A 22,052-nucleotide genomic window follows, 5' to 3' on the forward strand; every position below is an offset into this window, starting at 1 on the left:
CAGGTGGTGGGAACAGGGCAGGGGAAGATAAAGGCACAAAAGGCTGCCGTATATGCCTCAGCAAGTGTGCACTCATGAGGGGGACCAAGGAAAAGTCCCCACCAGACAGAGTCTTCCAGCTTTTGGGAAGATCTGGAGACGGGGTCGGGGGAGGATGCTGGTGTGACTGTCTAGCTCTTCTCACAGGGGAAGATGGTGCTGTGACCATATTTTTCTCTCTTTTTTCTTTCTTTCTTTTTTTTTTTCCAAATCACCTCAGCTTTCTGTTTTTCTACCTGATAGAGTGATGCAGTTTAACACTGGCATCGTTTTGTCAGGGAGATTGCGATGCCAATGTCCCAATTTATTGCAAGGTCAAATCTATGAAGAAACTGAGTTAAAAGCCTCCTGCTCCACACTGCCTCCTCCAAATGTTAGACATCTGTTTTGCTGTAGGAGAGCTTTGGACGGAGGCCAGGTGGTGGCCTGTGTCATGATGATTTTGGCCTTACCCAAAGAGAAGGTCTAACCTTTGTCTTTGGCTCTTGGGAGGTAATCTATGTCACATATGATAGGAATGTCTTTGTTTAGATGAGGACTGTCCAAACTAGATTTTAAGGTGGGGGCTGGCCATGGCAGAAAGACAACCATGTGATTTAGGTGGAAACTTTGTATCACGCATTATCAGTTGGCCCGGAGACTGAGTTCAGCCACAAGGGCAATCAGTCAATCACGTCTACGTAATGAAGCCCCAGTAAAAACTCTGGACACCAGATGAGCTTCCCTGGCTGGCATTACTTCATGCATACTGTCACGCCACTGCCAGGAGTGTCACCACCCTGACTGCATGGGAGATGACAACAGAAGCTTTGCATTGGAGCCCTCCAGGCTTTGCCCCATGCATTTCTTCCCTTAGCTGACTTCTTCAGAAACCATAACCATGAGTACAAACATGAGTTATGTGAGTCTTTCTAGAGAATTATCAAAACTGAAGGTGGTTTGGGAATCCCCCAACTTGCAATTGGTGTTAGAAGTCTTGGAGACTGCACCCTCAAACCTTGCAATTTGGCTAAGTCTGGGCAATAACTTAATAAAGAAGAAAAACAGCGCAAGCAAACAAAAAATATGTGCCTTTCGCAAGTGAAAATCCCAGTGAAATGTCACTTCCCACCAACGAGGAAGGCTATAATTAATAAAGAAGGTAAGAGTTGATGAGGATGTAGAGATATCGGAACCATCATCATACATTGTTGGCGGGAATGTAAAATGGTGCAGCTGCTTTGGAAAACAGTCTGGCCATTCTCGTCAAACAGAGTTACCATAAAATTGTCTACGTAAAAACAATTTTTCCAAATCTGTAGACAATTTTTATAAAGACTTATTTGAGCCAAACAGAGGATATGCCTGGAAGCAAGATCTCAATACATTGAGATGAGTGCTTCCAAGAAATGACAGTTTGCAGCTTCTTTGATGCACTTGGAATTAAAGAGGGAAGTACAGAAGATAAGTAGGTGGTAGAAAGCAAGGTGGGCATCAGATTTCAGGACAGTTAAGACTCTGCTCTCTTTCCGGGTGGTAACATTTTAGAAGGAAGGATCTGAAAAGATGCATTTCACAGGTGTGTTAACCTAGATGTACAGAAACAATAGACAGGGCTTGCCTAAGGCAAAGATAAGCCTTTTACTAAACAAGTTACAGGCAGGGGGCGTGACTTCCTACCATGACCTGCCCAGTTAGGAATTTATGAGCAGATCACCCTATGAGGTTACTTGCCATGGAACCCGTTTTTTCCGTTCACAAGATGCAGCAATTCTACTCCTAGGTATATACCCAAGTGAAATGAAAACATATGTCCACACAAAAACTTGTTTGTACATGACATCACAGCAGCGTTATTCATAATAGCCCCAAAGTGAAATCAACCTAAATGTCCCTCAACTGATGATTGGATAAATGAAATGTGGTATATCCATAAAATGGAATATAATTGTTGATAAGAATTAATTACTGATACATTGTACATGGATGAACCTTGAAAACATTATGCTAAGTGAAAAAATGGCCAGAAACAACAGGCTACATAGTGTACGATTTTATTTATATGAAATACCCAGAATAAGCAAATCTAGAGGCAGAGATTGGCAATCACTGGGGCTGGGCGGGGTTTGGGAGAAAATGGGGGAGTGATTGTACCGGAATGGGATCTTTTCCCGGGACGGGGAAGGTGTAACGATATGTTCTAAAATCGGTTATGGTGATGGTTGCACAACTCTGACTGTACTTAAACAAACATTTATTATGCACTTTAAATCGGGATGTGACTCAGATCTCGAGCTTTCTTTTTTAAAAAAACAACCTTGACTTGGTAACAAAGATGAACTTTGAGCTCAACGAAAGTGAATTATCCGGGCGACCTTTCCAACACCACGTTCAGGTTTCCCCGGTGCTCTGAAAAGCGACAGTGGGCTGTGCCCACTTTCTAAGCTTGGCGAGACTCTGTGAAATGGAGGCGGGCATTTCTGAGCCTCATGCCGGGGGCCCCGCGACCGCGCAGCCGGCGTCTGGAACCGTCGCGAGCGCCTCCAGCCGCGCCGGCCGCAGGGCGCGGCGACACTCGGCGACACTCGGCGACAAGGCGGAACCGCGCGCCCCTACGCGCGCCCGGGAAGGTCGGGAAGCCGGCTCTGCGCGGTCCTAAGAAGCACCTGCGACCCGCACCCGCGACCCACACCAGCGGAGTCGCCGCGCCCTCGCAGAGGCGCCCCGGGGTGGCGCCGCCGGGGGGGACCCCGCTCCCGAGGGCGGCTGCGGGGCCGCCGGGCGGGGCGAGGGGGACGCGGGACCCGACCTCCGGCCTCCGGCCCCCGGGGGGCGCGGCCTCCGCCGGCTCCTCCTCTTCCCCTCGCCGCCGCCCCGCCCCGCGAGCCCGAGCCCCGCGTCCCGCCGCGCGCGGCCGCTCGTGACCGCCGGCGCCGCCCAGCCCCGCGCGCCCCAGCCCGGCCGAGCGATGCTGCTGCTGGCGGCCACCTTCTTCATGGCGCTGGTGCTGCTGCTCTACATGCTGTCCCCGCTCATCAGCCCCAAGCCGCTCGCCCTGCCCGGGGCGCATGTGGTGGTGAGTGGCCTCCTGTGGCTGCGGCCGCCCTTCCTGCCAGGGGAGGGTCACCTGCCGCCCGCCACCCCGGCCCCGACCCTGCGGCGGGCCTCGGGGACCCGCATCGGGCTCTTCCCGAGGCGGCGGGGGACAGCGCCCGCGAGCCGGGGCTCGGCGCTCCGGCGGCTCGTTCGTCCGCCGGGCATCCCTGGGATGTGGCTGTTTTTGTCCTCAGTTTTCGTCCCCATGAGTCAGCTGAGCATCACAGAGGCTGAGAAACTTTGCCAAGGGCACCGCGGTCGGCGACCGCGCGGGGCCGCCCGGGGCGCGCGGAGGAGGGGAGTCCGCGCCGCCGGGACCGGCCGCGGCCGCTGGGAACGCGGCGTGGCCTGCGCGGGTGGCGGGGAGCGTCGCCAGAGGGATCGAGGAAGTGACTCTCATGGGGGACGATCGGTCCGTCCCCCGTGGGCCGGCGGTCCTGGCTGGCGGGGCTGGGACGCTTCTGTCTTGTCTGCACCGCTTGTCTCTCTCTCGGGGCTCAGCCGTCAGCCCGGGGTCGGCTGATGGCTGTTTGGGTGCCAGTCCTCTGCCATCATTTCAGAGACCCAGGGATGAGCTAGACGACCTGGCTGGTGCTGGAGGAACGAAGCGGGATGTGGATGGGTTTGGTTTGTTTCTAACCGGAAGCTCATGTCTTCAAGAGGTCCCTTTTCTCAGGTGTGGCACCTGTCTTAGACCGAGCGAGAATGCCTCTCTACCTGCCCCCAGCACTTCACTATTTGCAGTGGCTTTCTCATCCGTTTTTCTGTTTGGGTCTCTCCACCCCGATGCACACCGAGGCGCGAGGTTGTGAGTAAGGACAGCTAGTTACTAAGCTGGCGGCACAAATCCTGGTGCCCGAGGTGCCATACTCGAGTCTCGCCGAGATCCGGTTTTCCCCACTGCGCAGTGATAGGATAGGAAGGTCATTCAGTGAGCTTTGAATCTGGACAAGCGTTAGTGAACGAGAAAAGGTATTTTCTTTAATTTCTCTTTTGTAAAACTATGAGTATATTTCCAACTCCTGCCGTTCCTGATGTGGAAGATAGATAAGGAGGTGAATATAAATCGGTAGAGAGAGAGAGAGAGAGACAGAGAAGCAAAACTTTGCAATCATGCTAAATCCCGAAAGTGCCACATCCGCAAGAGAACTGTCACAAAAGCACGGCTTTAAAAGTTGGATTCTTTCAGAACTTACATTTGCAGAGCATAACTTGGAAAAAGATGAAGCCAAATGCAGTCAGTTTTTATAAGAGAGTTTCACTTAACCTTGACTCTGGTCCTTCCATCTTGCTACAGGCCATAGGCAGACAAGGTGATAAACAAGTCTACTGGGATAGATAGACCAAGAAGAATTTATTTTCACCATCCAGTTTTAATACGCCATTATAAATAACGTGAAGATGACATGAATAATTCACACAATGTCACCATCTGTCTTCTTTTTTAATGTCATAGAAAGAGAGTGAAAGTGTAGTTATTTTTCTTGGGATGGGTGAGGACTAGACCAGGTGGTGTTAGGAGAGGGAGCCAGCGTTTAGAACGTCTGCTTATGTGAAAGTGCGAACAGACTAGGTCATAACTATTATTTCATTTTGAAAACAATTCTTCTAGTCTAGTGTTATCTCCCTAGTTACGGTGGTAAAGCTGTGCAGAAGTCTTACAGGGCACGTATTTATTTAATAAGCTGGGTTTTACAAAGCTGTTTAATTGAGTACTGGAAAATCAAGTTCTCCCTTTTTTGGAGATGGTTGGGAGCCATCCTTGCAACAAACCACCCCACTCTTGCCTTCTATGAGAGGTGTGTGGTGGGATTAAAGAGTTAGTAACGTGTAAATGACATTCGCAGTGAATAGTAACAGGGAGTGATAAAGAAACGAAATTAAACTATCATCTTTAGTGTCCCCTATCTGGATTCAGTTTACCAATTGTCAGACAACTCAGTACATACTTACCATTTTTCTTCGTTATGAAAATCTCTTATATTTTCTTATAACAGTCAGAATAATAGCCTAGAATTGGCTTATGTATATTCTTAGATGCTTTTTAAGAATTAGCTGGCTAGACTGGAAGGTTGGTTTCCTATGGACCATGACCTAAAAGTTGGAGTCTGACTCTTGTTCTTATAGAAAAATCTTTTAAGTCATCAGCGTGGAACAGTTCTTTGTTGTGCATTAAATTTACGTGGCTAGTTTACCTATTATAGTCTAGGAAAAGAACAATAATAACAATAGCTAATATCTACATAGCACTTTACAACCTATACGTTTTCTCAATTACCTCATAACTTCAACTTTCATTCATCGAATAACAAATAGGGAGATTTTACTTACAAGTTTTCTTGTCATTGTATCATTCAGAGACATGGTATCATATACCATTTTGTAAATTAATGTAGGCAAGTGTTTATCTAGCAACTGCTTATGCAAGACACTGTGCTAGGAAAAAGGGAGATAAAGTACTTCAAGAACTTGTAATCTGGCAAGGGGCTACGACATGTACATAAATGTGCACAGAGTAGAAAGTGACAGATAAAGGACGGGGCTGAGTGGCAGAATCAGGAAAAGCTTCCTGGAGGAGGGGACATTGGAACTCTGCAGGAGAGGTAGGATTTGGAAATACAGGTACATGGGGAATGTCGGGTGGAGGGACATCTAAACAGCAGAAATGACATCGTAAACAGCCGTGACCTTTTTAGGGGTCCCGATAATTGCTATGGAATTGGAATGTCCGATGCAAATTAATAAGCCAAAACCAGCTATGAAATATCTCAATAGCAGACACCTCCTCAGAGGTAACCGTTTGCCTAGGCGACAGGTATGTTTTTACAGTAACCTGTAGATAATTGATAATTGAGATTTTCCAAAGAATTCTCAATGTCGGAAAGATTAGGCTAAAGAGAGTGTCGCCCGGGGCTCGGACCGTTGTGTGTGTGCGAGAGGCATCCCGAGGATTTTAAAATGGGAGGGAGTCGAGATTTTTCACTGTAGCATGTTTACTATTTAACAGTAAAATATTCAAAATAATCTAAATGTCTGACTATAGGGAAATGGTTAAGTTTTGATAGAGCTATGTAAAGCAATACCGTGAAGCCTTTGAGTTTTTGACATTACACATTACGACCTAATTATTTTTTAGGTAGGGTGCAGTACCCTGGAAAGACTGATGCATCTCTGACACTTCCTTACCCCTTTACCTGACAGCACTGAGCCCCCTACACCTCCCCTGGCCCATATTATGTAATTTGCATGGGGGGGGGGAAATGACTAGAAAGGTAATGTTGCATTTGTCTTATTAAGTTAAATATACATGGAGTCCTTCCTGTATGCCAGGTGCTGTGCTAAGTGCTAGGACTACAGCGAGGGAGAGAAAATAGAGTTGGCATTTGCAATCAAGTTTACGGGGCAGCGATAGGAGAGATGGTTGTGAATGACATAATCACGGAGAGAAATCCGTGGCCGATTCTGTGAGGGCATAAGCTAAAGGGAAAAAGGGTGCCGTGCGGAAAAGTGGGTCGAGGTGGGGGCAGGGCAGTCGGCCAGGGCTTTCCTGAGAAGAGGTGTTTGAGCCGAGTTTTGATGGGTTTTGAGCCAGCCAGATGAACAGAGGGGAGGAGAGCTTCCCGAACAGGAGAAAGGGGGCATGCGGAGGCCCGTCCCGTGGCGGGAGAGACAGTGGAGCTGAAAGGCGGCGGCGTGGCTGAGCTGTAGATGGTGAGGGGCATGGTGCAGGAAGGGAAGCTCTGCTTTTCAGGGTTTCCATGTGATCATATAATACTTTACCATAAGCCATCATCTAAAAATATCAAGATATAAGCGTCCTTTTCATCTCTCGGAGAGCTAGCCGTGCATAGGAAGTGTAGCTATGCAGTAAGGAAATGAGATTCGGTTGATTTGGACTCAAAGGCAGGCTAATGTATTGTTTAGTAGCTGGATTTATAGGGCACTTCCCTTCCAGTGAACTCAGAAAAATACTATAGGTGTGCAGTTTATAGCTCACGCCCAGGACAATCACGGCCCGCTGGTAGTGCAGGCTTTCACATTTGCACTTGTCCCATTCATTAAGTCTGGGACGAAGAAGCTACAACAGCTAAAAATCTAGTTCTTGCAGATTGGTTTTAGAGCCATCATAATTGTTCTAAATAAACTTCCCACGGAAGGGAAATTCCAAGTCCTAAGTTGTTGTTGTTGTTTTTTTTTCCTTTTAGGTCACGGGAGGCTCCAGCGGCATCGGGAAGTGCATTGCTATCGAGTGCTACAAACAAGGAGCATTTATAACTCTGGTTGCGCGGAATGAAGTACGTGGTTACTTAACCCACTTGTTCAGCCTTAGATTAATGGAAGAGGCGGGACGGACACCTGTGCTGGGAACCCTCCCGTCAGCAGTGGGAGGTGTGATTCCTGAACCACTGGTTATTTCGGATCAAAGACTTCGTCATTGAAGTCAGGCCAGCTCCACAGATATTTATTTAGAGCCAGCAACTCTTAGGCAACAGCAGAGACGCTGCGGATCCCGAGCTGGGCGGGGCGCGTTGAGCAGCACACCTGGCCGTGGGGGGCGGGGGCACAGCCCACAGAGGCGATTGTGGAGCTGATACCAGAGTCCCCGCGGACGTGTTGGCGTTTCTCTCTAATCTACTTATGACATGATACACATCTCTAGTGAAACCCAGACCCCACAGAAGAATCTCACTGCTCCCCAGCAGTTTAGCAAAACATGTATTTTTCTGGGTCACGTCGACACAGGTCCGTTTTTCTTTTTACTCAGGGTCTGTTCTTGCCGAAGTTGCTTCCATGACCCAAAGTGGTGACACCGTGGTCACATGAACAGTGGTGGAGTCCTCTTGCTCCACAGGGCGGGGGAAGTGACTAGGGCTGTGTTGTCAACTGCCGTAGCTCTGTGCGGGGCATAGTTGGCTCATAGCAGGTGCTCAGAACATATTTGTTGAATGAAGACATGGAGCGAGGCTGATGGGAGCGATGGGAATGCCGGCTTCCATGCTTGGGGACTCGGATTCCCCTATGCAAAAAGAGGGCAGCGATGTGGTGGCTGCTCGGGTAGGGGTGCACAGTTAAGCAGGACCCCGGCGATGGCAGTGTTCAAATAATGACACAGAATTAGGCTTGGATGTCCCTGACTTCTTTTTAAACTCAAGAAAGGCAGAATTAGCTTTTTATGTAGACCCCGACTTCTCTCACAGTGAATTTGCTTTGACATCGACGCTACCTTATGGGAGAGGAACCACAGCTTTAGTAAAATGGCATTTTGGGAGATTTAAACAATGCCGACATTTGACACGAGGCAGATGAAAAAGGAGGCAGGGGTGTCCCAGGTTTCAGGGGCTCAGAAGCTCGTTCTGTGGTCCTCACATGGCTGGAGGCGAAAGAGCAGACATACCTTCTGGCATGAAGAAGTTCTTCATCTTCTGATGCAGCTTTTTATCCTGATTTTGATAAAGTCAAGTCGTGTATATCTTTATTACTAGAACAATGTTATTTTATTATAGACACGTTCGTGTTTAGAAAACCTGTGTCTTTCCAAAAGACTGCCCTCCCTTTTCTCTGCTGCCATCAGGATGAATTTAAATTACAGCTCTTAGAGCAAATTAAGACACTGTAAACTGATATTCATCATCTTGAAAATGAGTGAAACGAGTAAAATTGAGACCTTAGAAAAGTTACTCGGTTATGTGGGTAACTTTGCTTGTCAAGAGTATTTTTGAGAGTAGCCACACATAGGTTTCCCCAGTCCATCTAAAAAGTGATTTTTACCGTGTATGCTTTTATAGTAGAAGAGGAAAATATTGGACAATTCCCGATGAAAGCATTCTTGACGTGGACTCATGTGTACCCTTACGTTTGGGAAGCATTGCATATCCATATGGTTCTTCTTTTATATCATCTAAATAATGCCAGATCAAAACATTGATTAGAATTGATAAGGTAACCATCAGCATGTCATACCGTTAATTAGGATTTTGAAGTTCACTGATTTTTCTGTTATCTTTCTCTGCAATGAATTTTAAAACAAACAAGCAGACAAAGAGACAATCGCTAGAACTAACTGTTCTCTGTTGTTTTTAGGACAGGCTGCTGCAGGCAAAGAAAGAAATTGAAAAACACTCTATTAATGATAAACAGGTAAAATCACAATCTTCTTGATGCATTTTCTGTACGAATCAACACAGTTGCATAGTGGGAAAAAAAGAATTACTTCAACTATGAATAATTCATTGAAAGATGTAAGATTTTCCAAATTAAAATACATACTAGACTGTTTTTTGAAAGGCGAAATTGTTTGAGTTGTCCAGAATTTCAGATTATTACAAAAATGTATAGACTCCGACACACACATGCACACACAAATGACCAAATAACAATGCTTTACTAGAAAATGACTTTATTTTAATTATTTAAATCAACTTTATACAAAACACAAGGGGGAAAGGGCATTAAAATTTTATTTTGGTTATGGAACGATTTAATGAATAAAATGGTGTGTGCATGTATATATATATTTCACTATAAAACATAATAACAAATTAATAACCACACACTTATTACCTAGCTTAAGAAATGGAATTCACGGGGGCCCTGAAGCCACTCTGAGAGCCCACATCAGCTTCCTCCTGTGTGTCATTCCTAGAGGGAACCCCAGCCTGATTTTTGTGTTGATCCTTTGCTTTTCTTTCTAATTCGACCATAAATGTGTGTGACCACAAATAGTATATTGTTTACTTCTGCATCATTGTTTTAGACAGCTTTATCGAGATATAATTCACCTAGCGTACAGTTCCCTGATTTACGATGTACCATTCGGTGGTTTTAACATATCTACAAAGTTGCACAGCCATCATCGAAATTAATTGTAGAATATTTTCATCCTCTCATAAAGTCTATACCCATTAAGTCACTCCCCATTCCCTCCCAAACCCCTTCCATCCCTAGGCAGACATTAACCTGCTTTCTCTTTCTCTGAATTTTTATGGCATCGTTCTTTATGGGTTCTTGTGCAACTTGATTTCTTCACTCAATACCGTTTTTTAAAATTCTTCTACGTTGCCGCATAAAGTAAAATAGTTCAGTGATTTTTTTACCTCTATATAGTCGTCTTGTATGTCTAGACTACCTTTAATTCATCAGTTCTACTGTTGGTAGATGTTTAGGTTGTTTCTAGTTTTGTTTGTTAGTTTGTTTTGCACGAATATACCTAGCAGTGGGATTGCTGAGTTGAGCATGTGCATGCCTTCAGCCTCGCCGAAGTGGTTACAGCCCCACCAGAGGGGTTGGTGTCTCCTGTTGCCCCGTACACCTTGTTAACACTTAGTATTGGCTGACTTTCTAACTTTTGCCTTTCGGATGAGTTTTATATGGTATTTCGTTATAGTTTTTTAATTGCCTCTTTTCTTCTCCAGAATACATTAGAGATCTTTTCATGTCAATAGAAAGACATCCGCCTCATCTCTTTAAACTGCTGTGGCATAGTATTCGGTACGCGAGTTTATTTAATCAGTCTCCTGTTGGTAGGTTGTTTAGCTTTGTTTGTTTTTTTTGCTGTTACCTTTAATGCTGCAGGTAGAGCCCTCATCTACACCTGCTTTTGCGTGTATGTGAGTTTTTCTCTAGTACCGTGGCCTCTGCCTGTTCCCCTTTCTCTGAAGCCCACCAACATTGGAAAGCTGCCAGCTCAGCAAATCGCCCCATTTTTCTTTTTCATATTCACGTAACTTCTGATACAGAAGGAAATATCTAAAGCCATAAAGTTCGAATGCTGTGGCTGACGGCCAGTCTTGCCTGCTAGGGACCTACCTCACCATTACTCCCGCCCCCTGTTCACCTCTCGGAAGGTTTTAGGTCACGTGGAAAGGTCTTGACTTCCGCACCAGGGGAGGGGAAGATATCAGGGGGTGGGCCAGAAGGAGCTTGATCCTTCTGCTGGCCCAGAACGGGCTTGTCACACCACTTGGCATAAACGGTGCCCTGTGGGCATTTTTTTCCTGGTAATTTGTTAACACTTGGTTTGAAATTTCACTTGTGGTCAAGGATCTAATACTGTATGTTTAAAAATTAATCTGATGATTCCTGCTCCCTTCTTAAAAAACTGTTTTCTATGCGGTGAGAGGGGGGTACAATCCAAGGGTGAGTCCTCAAGTCTAGAAAGGTCCAGGCTGCATTTGCAGAGGCGGCTCTTTCCTCTTCTCGGGAACCTAGGTCATTTGGATGGGGTCCCTTGCACTGAGTAAGGCTTCCGGCCTGAAAACCCTGCGGCCATCGGTCTCTTTTTATTGGACTCCTTGGCCCGCCCCGTTGCAGATTCATTTTTCACACCGTGGCTTCTTAGAGCTGGAAGGGGTCTTGGTCATCACTAGCTTCAGACACCCCATTGCACTGCTGAGGCCACTGTCCCCTACTCAGGTTCTGCTCAGCTCGTTCGCAAAGGGACAGGATTGGAAGCCAGGCCTTCCGAGTGACGTGTGTGTCCTTTGCACCGAGGCCACCGCCTCACACCCACAGCTGCACGTGGGCGCATCATCAGGTCCTTAGCGCCCTCCGACCCGCCATGTTCTATCCACCCCTGAGCGTGGCGGCCAGTGTCAACACGGGAGAATTCACGGAACGGCCAAGAGGTCAAGAGCACCTTTCTGCTCCTCTCAGTGACCTTCCTGGGAGCACAGAACATTCCTCTGTCAGGGCTCTAAGCTCTGCTTTGAAACCATTACCCAGAAAGTAAGATAAAACAAAATCTCATTGTTTGTCCTCTTAGTCGTCCCAGATTCGGTTTCATATATTTCTGTCAAAGTAAGCCCCGATATGTGTGTTTCCCCCCTTTTTTTTCTCCTCCCTTCCTTTTCAAAGACTGAGTGGACTTGTTTTCCATGGTAAGCACAGGCCGAGCCCTTCCCGCCCTCCTTCCGTGCTGTGCACCCCTGGGCACAGCCAGCTTTGTACTGAGTGGGCTCTGGGGCTCAGCTCGGTGACACCTCCTCCAAAGGCTCTGCTGAGTGGCCCGGTCAGTCCAGAGTCAGGGGTCTCAAGCAAACCTCAGAGCGAACTGAATGTGACTTGACTCCCAGCTCAGCTCCTGCAGGCCCAAATCTACCCATGGTCTTGTAGGATAATGTTCCATGGCTCAGTCTCTCAGGGGAGCCCAAACCGAGGTGGCTTCTGGGAGTAGATGTTTGCTTCTGTCTTTATGCCACCCACTGAGGCCGTCCTGGCTCTGATACTGCTCCAAGGGGAATGGTTTTTTAAACCTGTTGATCGGATTTATTGTTGTTGTTGTTTTTTTTAACAACTTAACATATTAATAACCTGAGATGTAATGTATTTATAATTTATGTATTCTTTATGTAATTTATGTATTCTTTTTAACCACTTGAGATGGAAGTTATATGCAATAAACCACATCCGTTTGAAGGGTTCCAGTTCAGTGGCTTTTGACAGATGTATACACGTGTGGAAGTACCACAGAAGCCCAGACACAGAGGTGGCCTCGGGCCTTTGCAGTCCATTCCGCCCTCCGTGACTGGCTGTAGGTGGTCACCGACCAACTTCCTGTCACTGTAGAGCAGTGGCATTTTAAGAGAAGCATTTTATATATTTTTTTCTATTTCCAGCTTTTTTGAGGTATAATTGACAAATAAAAATTGTACGTATTTAAGATATTCGATGTGACGATTTAATGTACATTGACATTATGAAGTGATTACCACAGCCAAGTTCTTTAACACGTCTATCACCTCACAGAGGTATCATTTTTTTTTCGTGGTGAGAACACCTAAGATCTACTTTCTTAACAAATTGCAAGTATTCAATAGCACAGTATTAATAACGGTCACCATGCTGGATGTTACAGACCCAGAACTTACCTTATACCTGAAAGTTTGTGCCCTTTGGCCAACATTTCTTTTGAGTTTGCTCAAAATAGTTTTTTATGAAAACTGCCAAGAAAATTAGACTGTACTAATTGCACTGTCGGCAGATTTAAAACAGTGCAATTTGTACATTAGTGATTGGACTCCCTATCTTTTGGAAAGAATTGACTTTAATTTTTAAAAAATCTTTTAAAAGTGCTTTCAGACACCTGCATAGCTTTGATGATTATTTTCTCTTTCTAACAGGTGGTGCTCTGTATATCAGTCGACGTATCTCAAGACTATAGCCAAGTCGAGAATGTCATAAAACAAGTAAGAGGTTGGGCTAATTGGAATTAATTTACGTGCCTTTCGATTGGTTCTTATTATTTTGCTATGTGGCTTGGAATTAGTAAACTTCCTGATAGGTTTAATAGTTTTATAGATTTTATTTACTGGCATCGATTTGTTACTCCACGATTCTTCTTTTCTCTTTATTAATGCCTGCCGTGATACATTTTTCCAGGCACAGGAGAAACTGGGCCCAGTGGACATGCTTGTAAACTGTGCAGGAATGTCACTTTCAGGAAAATTCGAGGATCTCGAAGTTAGTACTTTTGAAGTAAGTAAACATTTGGTTTTTGCTCATTGAGGTAGCCCGGACACTAAAAGTAATACAAGGCCATAGAGAAAGGCTTCGCAAATGAAAGGCGATGCGCGTTTAGTTTTAATAGAAGCTCTCGAAGACGAGAGGAGGGCCGGACGAGGGTTTGGTCCCTGTGTCGTGACCATCCAACCAGAGGAAGCTCTTTGTACACCGAGAGATACTGGGTTTTCATGTCAAGTATCAGTATTTCTAACACTGAAAAACCAAAACGTCGAAGAGCAGACTCTTTAAAAAGAATTCTCACATCAGGACTAAAAAGATGATGCATCATATTTATGATTATATTTTTAAACAGATTTGCCATGGAAACATCCCTTAGTCATTTATTTCAGCCCCGAAGAAATAGACATCAGATCTGAAGTCTTTAAGTGCAAAACTTTCTTTTTAGTTGACATGGCATCAACCATCTTTTTCTCAGTGTTCTATTGAGCCTTCATCGTGGTAGTGGGTTTTGAACGCTTTACTCCGCAGAGCGACATTGCATCCCCCTTTTACAGAAGAGGAGATGTCTACAGCAGTAGCTTAGACATCTCGCTTCTGGTGGACTTGGGGAAAGCACCACATACTCTGATTTACAGGCAAGTCAGGATGTGGATAGGAGCAGAGCAGTGCCTTACCTGGGACTCGAGTGTCTTAAGGCTCCTTTATCAACTACATAGGAAGATGGTTGTCTTGACCTGTCTACCTTTATCTGTGAGTCACCAAAGGGAGATTTTGAAGATTATTTTGACAGAGTCAGTTGGAGAAAACAGTTGTGGTCGTCGTGTTGGCATGGAGTAGAGAGGCGAAGGACTGGAGGTGGCCAGCAAAAGAGGAGGAGGGTGTATGTGTGTGACAGGTGACACGGAGGGAGACATGTTTACCCCGTGAAATGACCACCGCGATCAAGTCGATTAACACACCCATCACCTCACATAGTTATCGTTTTTTTAAAAATTGAGAACACTTAAGATCTACTCTCTTAACGAAAAACTCACCTTGACTGAACATGGAGGGCAAAGAGAGAGTTGAGGTAGAAGTGGTTGCCTGGTTGTAATAAATAAATGGATGGTTGTAGAGCTAGGACCTTGGGAAGCAGGGCGTGTCTGCTTGGGGACAGAGGGTACAGGGATTGTGTGTCTAAAGGAAATACGAAGACGATTGAATGTTTTCGTGGGGGTCCATAATCGTGAGCAAGGATAGAAGAAAATACGTGTCTGATACCAGGTGGATGAAAGTACATGAGTGTCAGTGACAAGGAGAAAATGTGAAGCCGGTGAGGTGAAGAAGGAGTAAAATAACTAGAATACGAAGCCTGTCGAAATGTAAAAAAATGCACAGTTCTAATCTTTTAAAACTCACTTTGCTCTTAACTTTGTCTCCCATTCTTACTATTCCTTTCTTCCCTTCCTTCTTTCCTTCCTTCTTTCCTTCTTTCCTTCATCTCATTAAAAAAAAAAAATCGCAGTTGACGACTTGCGCACTCCGCCAGCGTATGTGCACACCCGGACCCACCCACACGGCTGTCGCTCTCTGTTCCCCAGCAGCCTGGTGCCGCGGGAAAAAAAGACGGACTTTGGCATCAGGCGAGCCCAGTTTGAGATCCCAGCCCTCATGGTTTCAGGTCTGACCGTTTGCTAGCTGCGTGGGCTCAGGTTTTCTTCTGAGCTCAGCTCCCATCTCTGCGGACGGGACGTACAGCCCCCCAGAGCTATGAGGATGGGGTCGCATAACGTGTGCCGGACAGCGCATGGTGGCTGTCTAGTGAATGTCGACCTCCTTCCGCTTGTCATCCAACCCGCGAATGTTCGGAAGCTTCCAGTGGGTCAGGCATTGTCCTGGCAGATCAGCAGAGATTTTGGGCTGGAGGACGTGCTGTGGGAGGGACAGGAGGAAAGGAGCTGAGGGGGCTCCGTGAGGTGACGTGGCAGGAGACCCAGCCTCGGGGACTGGGACCTGAAGAATGAGACCACAGAGACGGGGGGAGCCAGTGGCTGCGGGGGCCGAGGTGGGGAGAGCATGGCAAAGCCGGGGAGGACTCGGGGCCTGGGTGGCTGGGTGGGGTGGGGCAGGGCCACATCTGCTGGGGCCGTGGAGGCCACCGTCAGCAGTTCGGATTTTAGTTCCAAACCCCTTGAGAATTTTAAAAAGCTAGGCCTGGTGGTGACGTGATCTGCATTTTGGTTTTGAAAGGATTTTTCTGCCCACTGTGTCAGGGAGACTTAGGAGCTGCGGGGTAGTTAAGGCAGGAAATGGTGATGTTGGGAGTGGATGGGGGTACGGTGGTGGGCAGTCCCCGGGTGCTGGGTGGCAGGAGGAGGGGACAGGGACCAGCACAGGCGCTCGAGCGGCTGATAGGCGCTGTTGGCAGTGGTCCTGCTCCCCGTCTAAAATGGGGGGACTGTTAACCCAAAACTTGGTGCCTCTATTCTGGTGACAAGGCCTCGTTCTAGGAATCATTTGTTGTTACCTCGCCCCCTCTGGCCATAGCCGCACCTACAAAAAGGCCTTCTGTCCCCTGGCTGCCCTGAACCCAGGCGGTGGGGGCAACGTCACCTTCCAAGGCCGCTCTGCCCATTCCCTTCCCGGTCACTTGCATTATTCTAGGCAAGTCCAGGTGTGGCCTTATCATCAGCGGGCCCTGGCAGAACACACACTGCCACACTTCGTGCCTTTTCCGAAGCTACGAGTTCAATTTTATGCAAAGTAAAGTCTACCTCGGTTACTTTTTTGGTTTGGTGTCTTGTTTTTCGTTTTAAGTGTATCGACGTTCACATGCACATAAAACGCACGCACGCGATACTTCGCACGTGCCATCCTGACTAAGCACACCCCTGCGTGACCCCCCAGGGAGAGGATCCTGGAGACCTGCGCGTGGCGTGCCCTGCACCCTGACCGGGGTGCCTTTTGCCCTCGCTGATTCTGCTTTGTGCCCTTTCGCTGTCGTCAGCCTCAGTCATGGGCATGAGTCTGTGCCAAGTCTTGTGAGTCACAAACCTGGAGGACGTCCAACACCCTCCCCGCGCCTTTGTTAACGGTTTCTTACAGCTGGATCTCGCTTGCTTTACCTACGTGCGGCTGTTGATGGGAGTGATTTTAAAATTTTGATTGGGATTACATTGACTCTGTGACCCCTTTGGGGAGAACCGGCATCTTAGCAACACGGTCTTCAAACCCGTGAACCCCGTCTTCGTCTTCACTTACCTAGCTTTGCTTTCGTTTCTCTCAGCAAGGTTTTGTAGTTTTCGGTGTACGGTTCTTGCACGTCGTTTTCAGCATGTCATAGTTTCTGATGCACGTGTCAAAGGGTCTTTTTTTACATTTCCGTTTCGGAGTGTTCATTGCCAAGATGGAGACGATTGATTTTTGTGTATCGATCTGTCCATCCTGCTACACTCACGATTAATTCTAGTGCTCACTGGGTTTTCCACACCCCAGGTCATATCGTCTGCAACAGTTTTACCTCTTCCGTTCTCGGCTGGGTACCCCGTTGCCCTGGCCGGAACGTCCAGCACAGTGTTGCTGGAGTCCAGGTGGTGAGAGCGGACGTTCTTGTCTTGTCCCCGATCTTAGGGAGAAGACATTTCGTCTCTGATCATTGAGTATGTGATGTTAGCTGGACTTTTTGTCTGTTTGTTTTTCGTTTTTTAGTAGATCCTCTTTATCAACTTGAAGTTTCCTCCTATTCCTAGTTTGCTGGGAGTTTTTATAAAGAATGGATATTGAAGTTTGTCACATGCTTTTCCTGCATTTATGGGGATGATGGTAGAGTTCTTTTTTAGTTTGTTAATATGGTGAATTAACACTGATTCATTTTATTATTTTATTTTATTTTACACATTTATTTATTTTTAATTAAGTTTATTGGGGTAACATTGGTTAATACAATTATGTAATTTTCAGGTGTACATGATAATTTAACATCTGTACATTAACATTGATTCATTTTAAATTTGTTAAAACAACCTTGCATTCCTGGGATAAATCTCTCTGGGTTCTGAGATGTTATAATTTTATTCTTGAGGGATATTTTTCTTTTCTTGTGATTTTTTTTCTTTTCTTATAATGTTATTTTCTGGTTTTGGAATAAAGGTCATGCTGGTTGCATAGAATGAGCAGAGGAGTATTCCCTCCTCTTTAGTTTTCTGGAAGAGTTTGTGTAGAATTGATATTATTCTTCTTTGTTTAGTAGAATTTACCAATGAAGCCTGAGTTCTTTGTGGGAAGGTTTATGACTTTAATTCAGTTTCTTTAATAGATAGACAGCTGGCTCTATATGTATCTTTTTTTTTGAGGGACCGTTGGTGGCTTGCGTCTTTCAAGGAATTTGTCCATTTTATCTAAGTCATTGAATTTATCGGCGCAAAGTTATTCACCATATTCCAATATTATCCAATATTATCCACAGAGTTTATAGTGCTGTCACCTCTCTCATTCTTGCTGTTGATAACTTGTGTCTCTTTTTCCTGACCAGTATGACTGTAGATATTTATCAATTTCATCGATCCCCTCAGTAACCAGCTTTGCTTTTATTGATTTTTTATTGTTTTCTGTTTCTATTTCATTTGTTTCCTCTTATTTTTATTATCTCTTTTATTTTCTGATTACTTTTGTTTTAATTTGCTCTTCTTTTTATAGTTGCGTTAGGTGGAAGCCGAGGTCATTGATTTGAGGCCTTTCCCTTTTTCTAACGCAGATATTTAAGTGCTGCACACCTCCACCTACACACTGCTGTAGTGACACCCCACCGGATATGATGTGGTGTGTCTTTACTCTCATTCAGTTACAAATGTTTTATAATTTCCCTTTTCATTTCTGCTTGGACCCTTGGGATATTTAGAAGTGTGCGATTTAGCTTAGAAATATTTGGTTACTTTTCAGAAATCTTTCTCTTATTGATTTCCAGTTGAATTCCATGTGGTCAGTGAACATGCTTCGTACAACTTGAGTTTTTTAAAATCGACTGAGCCTCGTGATGTGGCCCAGGATATAACTATCTTGCAGCTGTTCCACCTGAGAAGAGCCACGGTGTGGGGTGGCGTCTACTAGTAGCGTCAATTAGGTCCAGTATGTCCTTACTGATTTTGTGTCCACTTATTCTATCCATGATTGAAAAGGGGTATTGAAATCTCTGATTATAATTGTGGCTTTGCCGTCTGACTGTTTTTCAAGCAGACTCTTTGTCGGTACTCCTGTCTTCCAGCCCCACACCCACCACCTTTTGGGGGTTACGCGATTCCGTTCCGATTTCTAGTTTCTCTGCTTCTTGTATAACATTCAGCTTTCCGCTCAGCTAGTTATCACTCATCATTCTGTTCTTCAACTTCCAAAATGTCGCTGCTTTTATTTTTTTTGTTCTTGTGGGTTCGTGCCTTAAAAAAAAAACAAATCTCTTTACTGAGAGATTTTAGTGGGGTCTCTGAAGGGAGCCGAAGTTAACACTTGGATTCAGGGGGCCATCTCTTTTCAAATACTTTTTTAGAGCATTTTTATCATCAAAACAATAATGATAGTAAAAGACATTTTGGGGGGAAAAAATGGAAATTCCGGCATCCTAACACAGGCGCTTAGAATCTTCTGTATTTCCCTGGTTTTGTACCTGTGCACATGTACTTTTATTTAATATTTGAAATAGTTAACAGTCACAGTGTACATATAGTCTGCCCTCTGCTTTTTTTAAACTTACAGAATAAAAATTCCCCCTGCCCTCCTGATGTTTCTGGTCATCGTTTCTGAAACTTATCTAACGTTCTGTTGCGTTAGCATTTCAGGATTGACTCCAGGTTCCCCAGTGAAGTGTTTGTTTGGTTTCACGTGGTGACGGATGTAACGTTTTAACAAGGCTTTCTAACATAAAGACATTTTAATGCAAGTAGTGTTACATTTCCAGGTTAAGATGTAAGGTTTTTAAGAATTCTCAGGATGACGGGGAAATATACTCTTGGTAACTACGTGAGCTCTTACCCATCATAATACAAGAGCCAGTGTTGATTGAGACTTACTGTGGGGCAGGGGCTGCAGCAGCATCTGACTTGTGTTTCCTCTTTCGATCCTTGTGACAGCCCTGTGAGATGGTACCATTGTTAACCCTGTTTTCAGCTGCAGAAATAAGCAGCATGTCTAACTTTCTTGTTCATCATCATGTAGGTAGTGAATGGTACAAAGAAGGCTTCAAACCATAGTCCGGGCTGTTAACCTCTGTCTTAGTCTCTTTTTGGTCTTTCTTTAGCTTAGAACTAAAGGGCTAGAAATATTTGGAAGCTCGTTCCTAAAACCGTCTTTCAAAATGTATGACCTGCAGTATGCAATGTACTTTTTATAAGGAGAGAACTGGTTTTGACCCGTTTTCAGCAAAGATGCAACTGCTGTCGTTGCGACATTGCAAGACTGTACTGAAACCAAATTCAAATAATAAGCATCACAGCTTATTTACAGGCTCACCGAGCTCCGGGTCAGCTGCGCTGCAGGGAGGAACTGCGGTCTGGCGAGCAGACCGACCTCCCACGAGCGCCGCCTTGCGGCTTTGACCTTGCGCACGCCTCATGGCCTCTTTGCTCCCCGCAGAGACTAATGAGCGTCAACTACCTGGGCAGCGTGTACCCCAGCCGCGCCGTGATCACCACCATGAAGGAGCGCCGGGTGGGCAGGATCGTCTTTCTGTCCTCCCAGGCGGGGCAGGTGGGACTGTACGGTTTCACCGCCTACTCGTCGTCCAAGTTTGCCATCCGGGGACTGGCCGAAGCTTTGCAGATGGAGGTAAATGCTGTATTCGGTTTTACGTCTGTTCCTCTCGGCTCAGCAAATGTTTCCCGTTAGTGTGCAGCTTCTTGACACGCGTCGTTATTTTGAATTACAGATTTGTAGATTTGACGTTAGCGGAGAATTGGCTCGACGCCTGAACTTTGCATTGAAAAAGTTAACATTTTTCAAAGCGTAAATGATTATAGTTATGACAGAAGCAAAACGGTTGGGAGGTTTTTGCTTGCTTAATTTAATACACAAAGTACTGCTAATATCGTCATGGCATTGTTGGTCTTACTGGGTGAGTATGCATAAGGTAACTAGATATTTTATTCTGTAAGGATGTTTCCGTAACAAAAAAATCTCTCCTTTTTGACCGAATAATAAAATTAGCATGTATTTGAAGGAAGAGCTTAAGTTGTTGAAGTCCTGGCTTATAAATTCTTAGAAAAAGTGGTCATCTCTGGGAGTCAGCATCATCTCAGCGAGGACGGAGAACACGTAACTAACCTCGTTTCTTTTCTGCTAGGGTTGTGGGATTAATCAAGTAAATGAAAGTATAGACATAATTTAATGTATTTAGATTTTAGCAAACTATTTGACCAAGAGTTTCAGGACACCATCGGCTCCGTGAGGGCAGGGGTTTTGTCTGTTTTGTTCGCATCTATATGCTTCATTTCTAGAACAATACCGCCACGTGGTGGTAAGTCAGTATTTGTTGGATGAATACACAAAATGGTTAGCTTATTAGCCTCTGGAGGTTTCCCGCCAGGGGCTGAGAGAGTATTTAGTTCCATGGTTATAGAGGACACCACACCCAGAAAGGGATCGGACTGGTTCCTCCCAGCCCTGACAATCGGTACCACCGCCCCTGGAGAAAGCTGTTCTGAAAACCTCTTTTAACCATGTGGAGGCTTAGCCGTAGCCTTGCATTTGAGAAACACTGCTTTGAAATGCTGCCTTACGTTGGCCCGTGTTCCACCATCCTTACTGTGGGGGAGAGGGGCCAGGGGGCAGCGCATCTGAGCAGTCCACTCCAGGCTGTACAGTGGCTGTCGAATGACCACACACTGGCTTTGTTGGTGGCATTTTCCTCTGGTCTCTGCACAATAGAAGGCAAGGCCACGGAAGACAGTTTTTAAAGCTACTCTCTCACATGTAAGTGGAAGAGGACTTGCTTGTTCTTCAACCTTACCGCCTGGCCTGAACCCAGAGCCATAGCTGGACCTTGAAGCCACACGCCCCGTCCATGCTGAGCTCTCACACCCTGAGTGCACTGGAGCCGAACCAACCAGGACGTCGTCACCCTTGACTCTTGCTCCTTCCAGGCTGGCCGGCTCCTCCCACAGTCTTCAGAACTAGGGAGAAAGTGGGCCCCACAATCAGGAGGGACCCTGGGATACCCTCAGAGGCCGTTGTCTTTTTTTAGCCTCTTTAGACACACAGTGGCTGAGCTGACAACCAGCTGCCTGTCCATTTCCAACTCATGGGGACTAAACAGTGAGCCAGTGGCAAACAAAAGCCATGGCGGAGATGTCGATGGCATGGACCACCGCCCTTAGGGGTCACTTAGAATCAGGGGGGAGCAGGGCTGCTGGAGAGTGTCGGCGAGTGGGGAAGTTAATTGTGGAGGCCTGGCAGTGAGGGGAGCAAGCCCAAGAACCTGTCTTTCGCATCATCAGAGGAATGAGGTGGAGATC

At 45.9% G+C, this 22,052-nt stretch overlaps 1 protein-coding gene across 1 annotated transcript in view; it reads left to right on the forward strand.

The window, feature by feature from the left end:
- The first annotated feature begins 2,924 nt into the window (after positions 1-2,924).
- KDSR (3-ketodihydrosphingosine reductase) overlaps positions 2,925-22,052 on the forward strand; it is a 29,892-nt gene continuing 10,764 nt past the window's right edge. Inside the window, exons 1-6 of the mRNA XM_039840048.1 lie at positions 2,925-3,094; positions 7,320-7,409; positions 9,196-9,252; positions 13,233-13,298; positions 13,492-13,587; positions 20,176-20,367. Of these exons, the coding sequence (XP_039695982.1) occupies positions 2,987-3,094; positions 7,320-7,409; positions 9,196-9,252; positions 13,233-13,298; positions 13,492-13,587; positions 20,176-20,367 (609 nt within the window). The 5' untranslated portion in view covers positions 2,925-2,986. The remainder of the gene's footprint in view (positions 3,095-7,319; positions 7,410-9,195; positions 9,253-13,232; positions 13,299-13,491; positions 13,588-20,175; positions 20,368-22,052) is intronic.

Source organism: Pteropus medius, unplaced genomic scaffold (assembly GCF_902729225.1).
Source record: "Pteropus medius unplaced genomic scaffold, Ma_sr-lr_union100, whole genome shotgun sequence".
NCBI lineage: Eukaryota > Metazoa > Chordata > Mammalia > Chiroptera > Pteropodidae > Pteropus > Pteropus medius.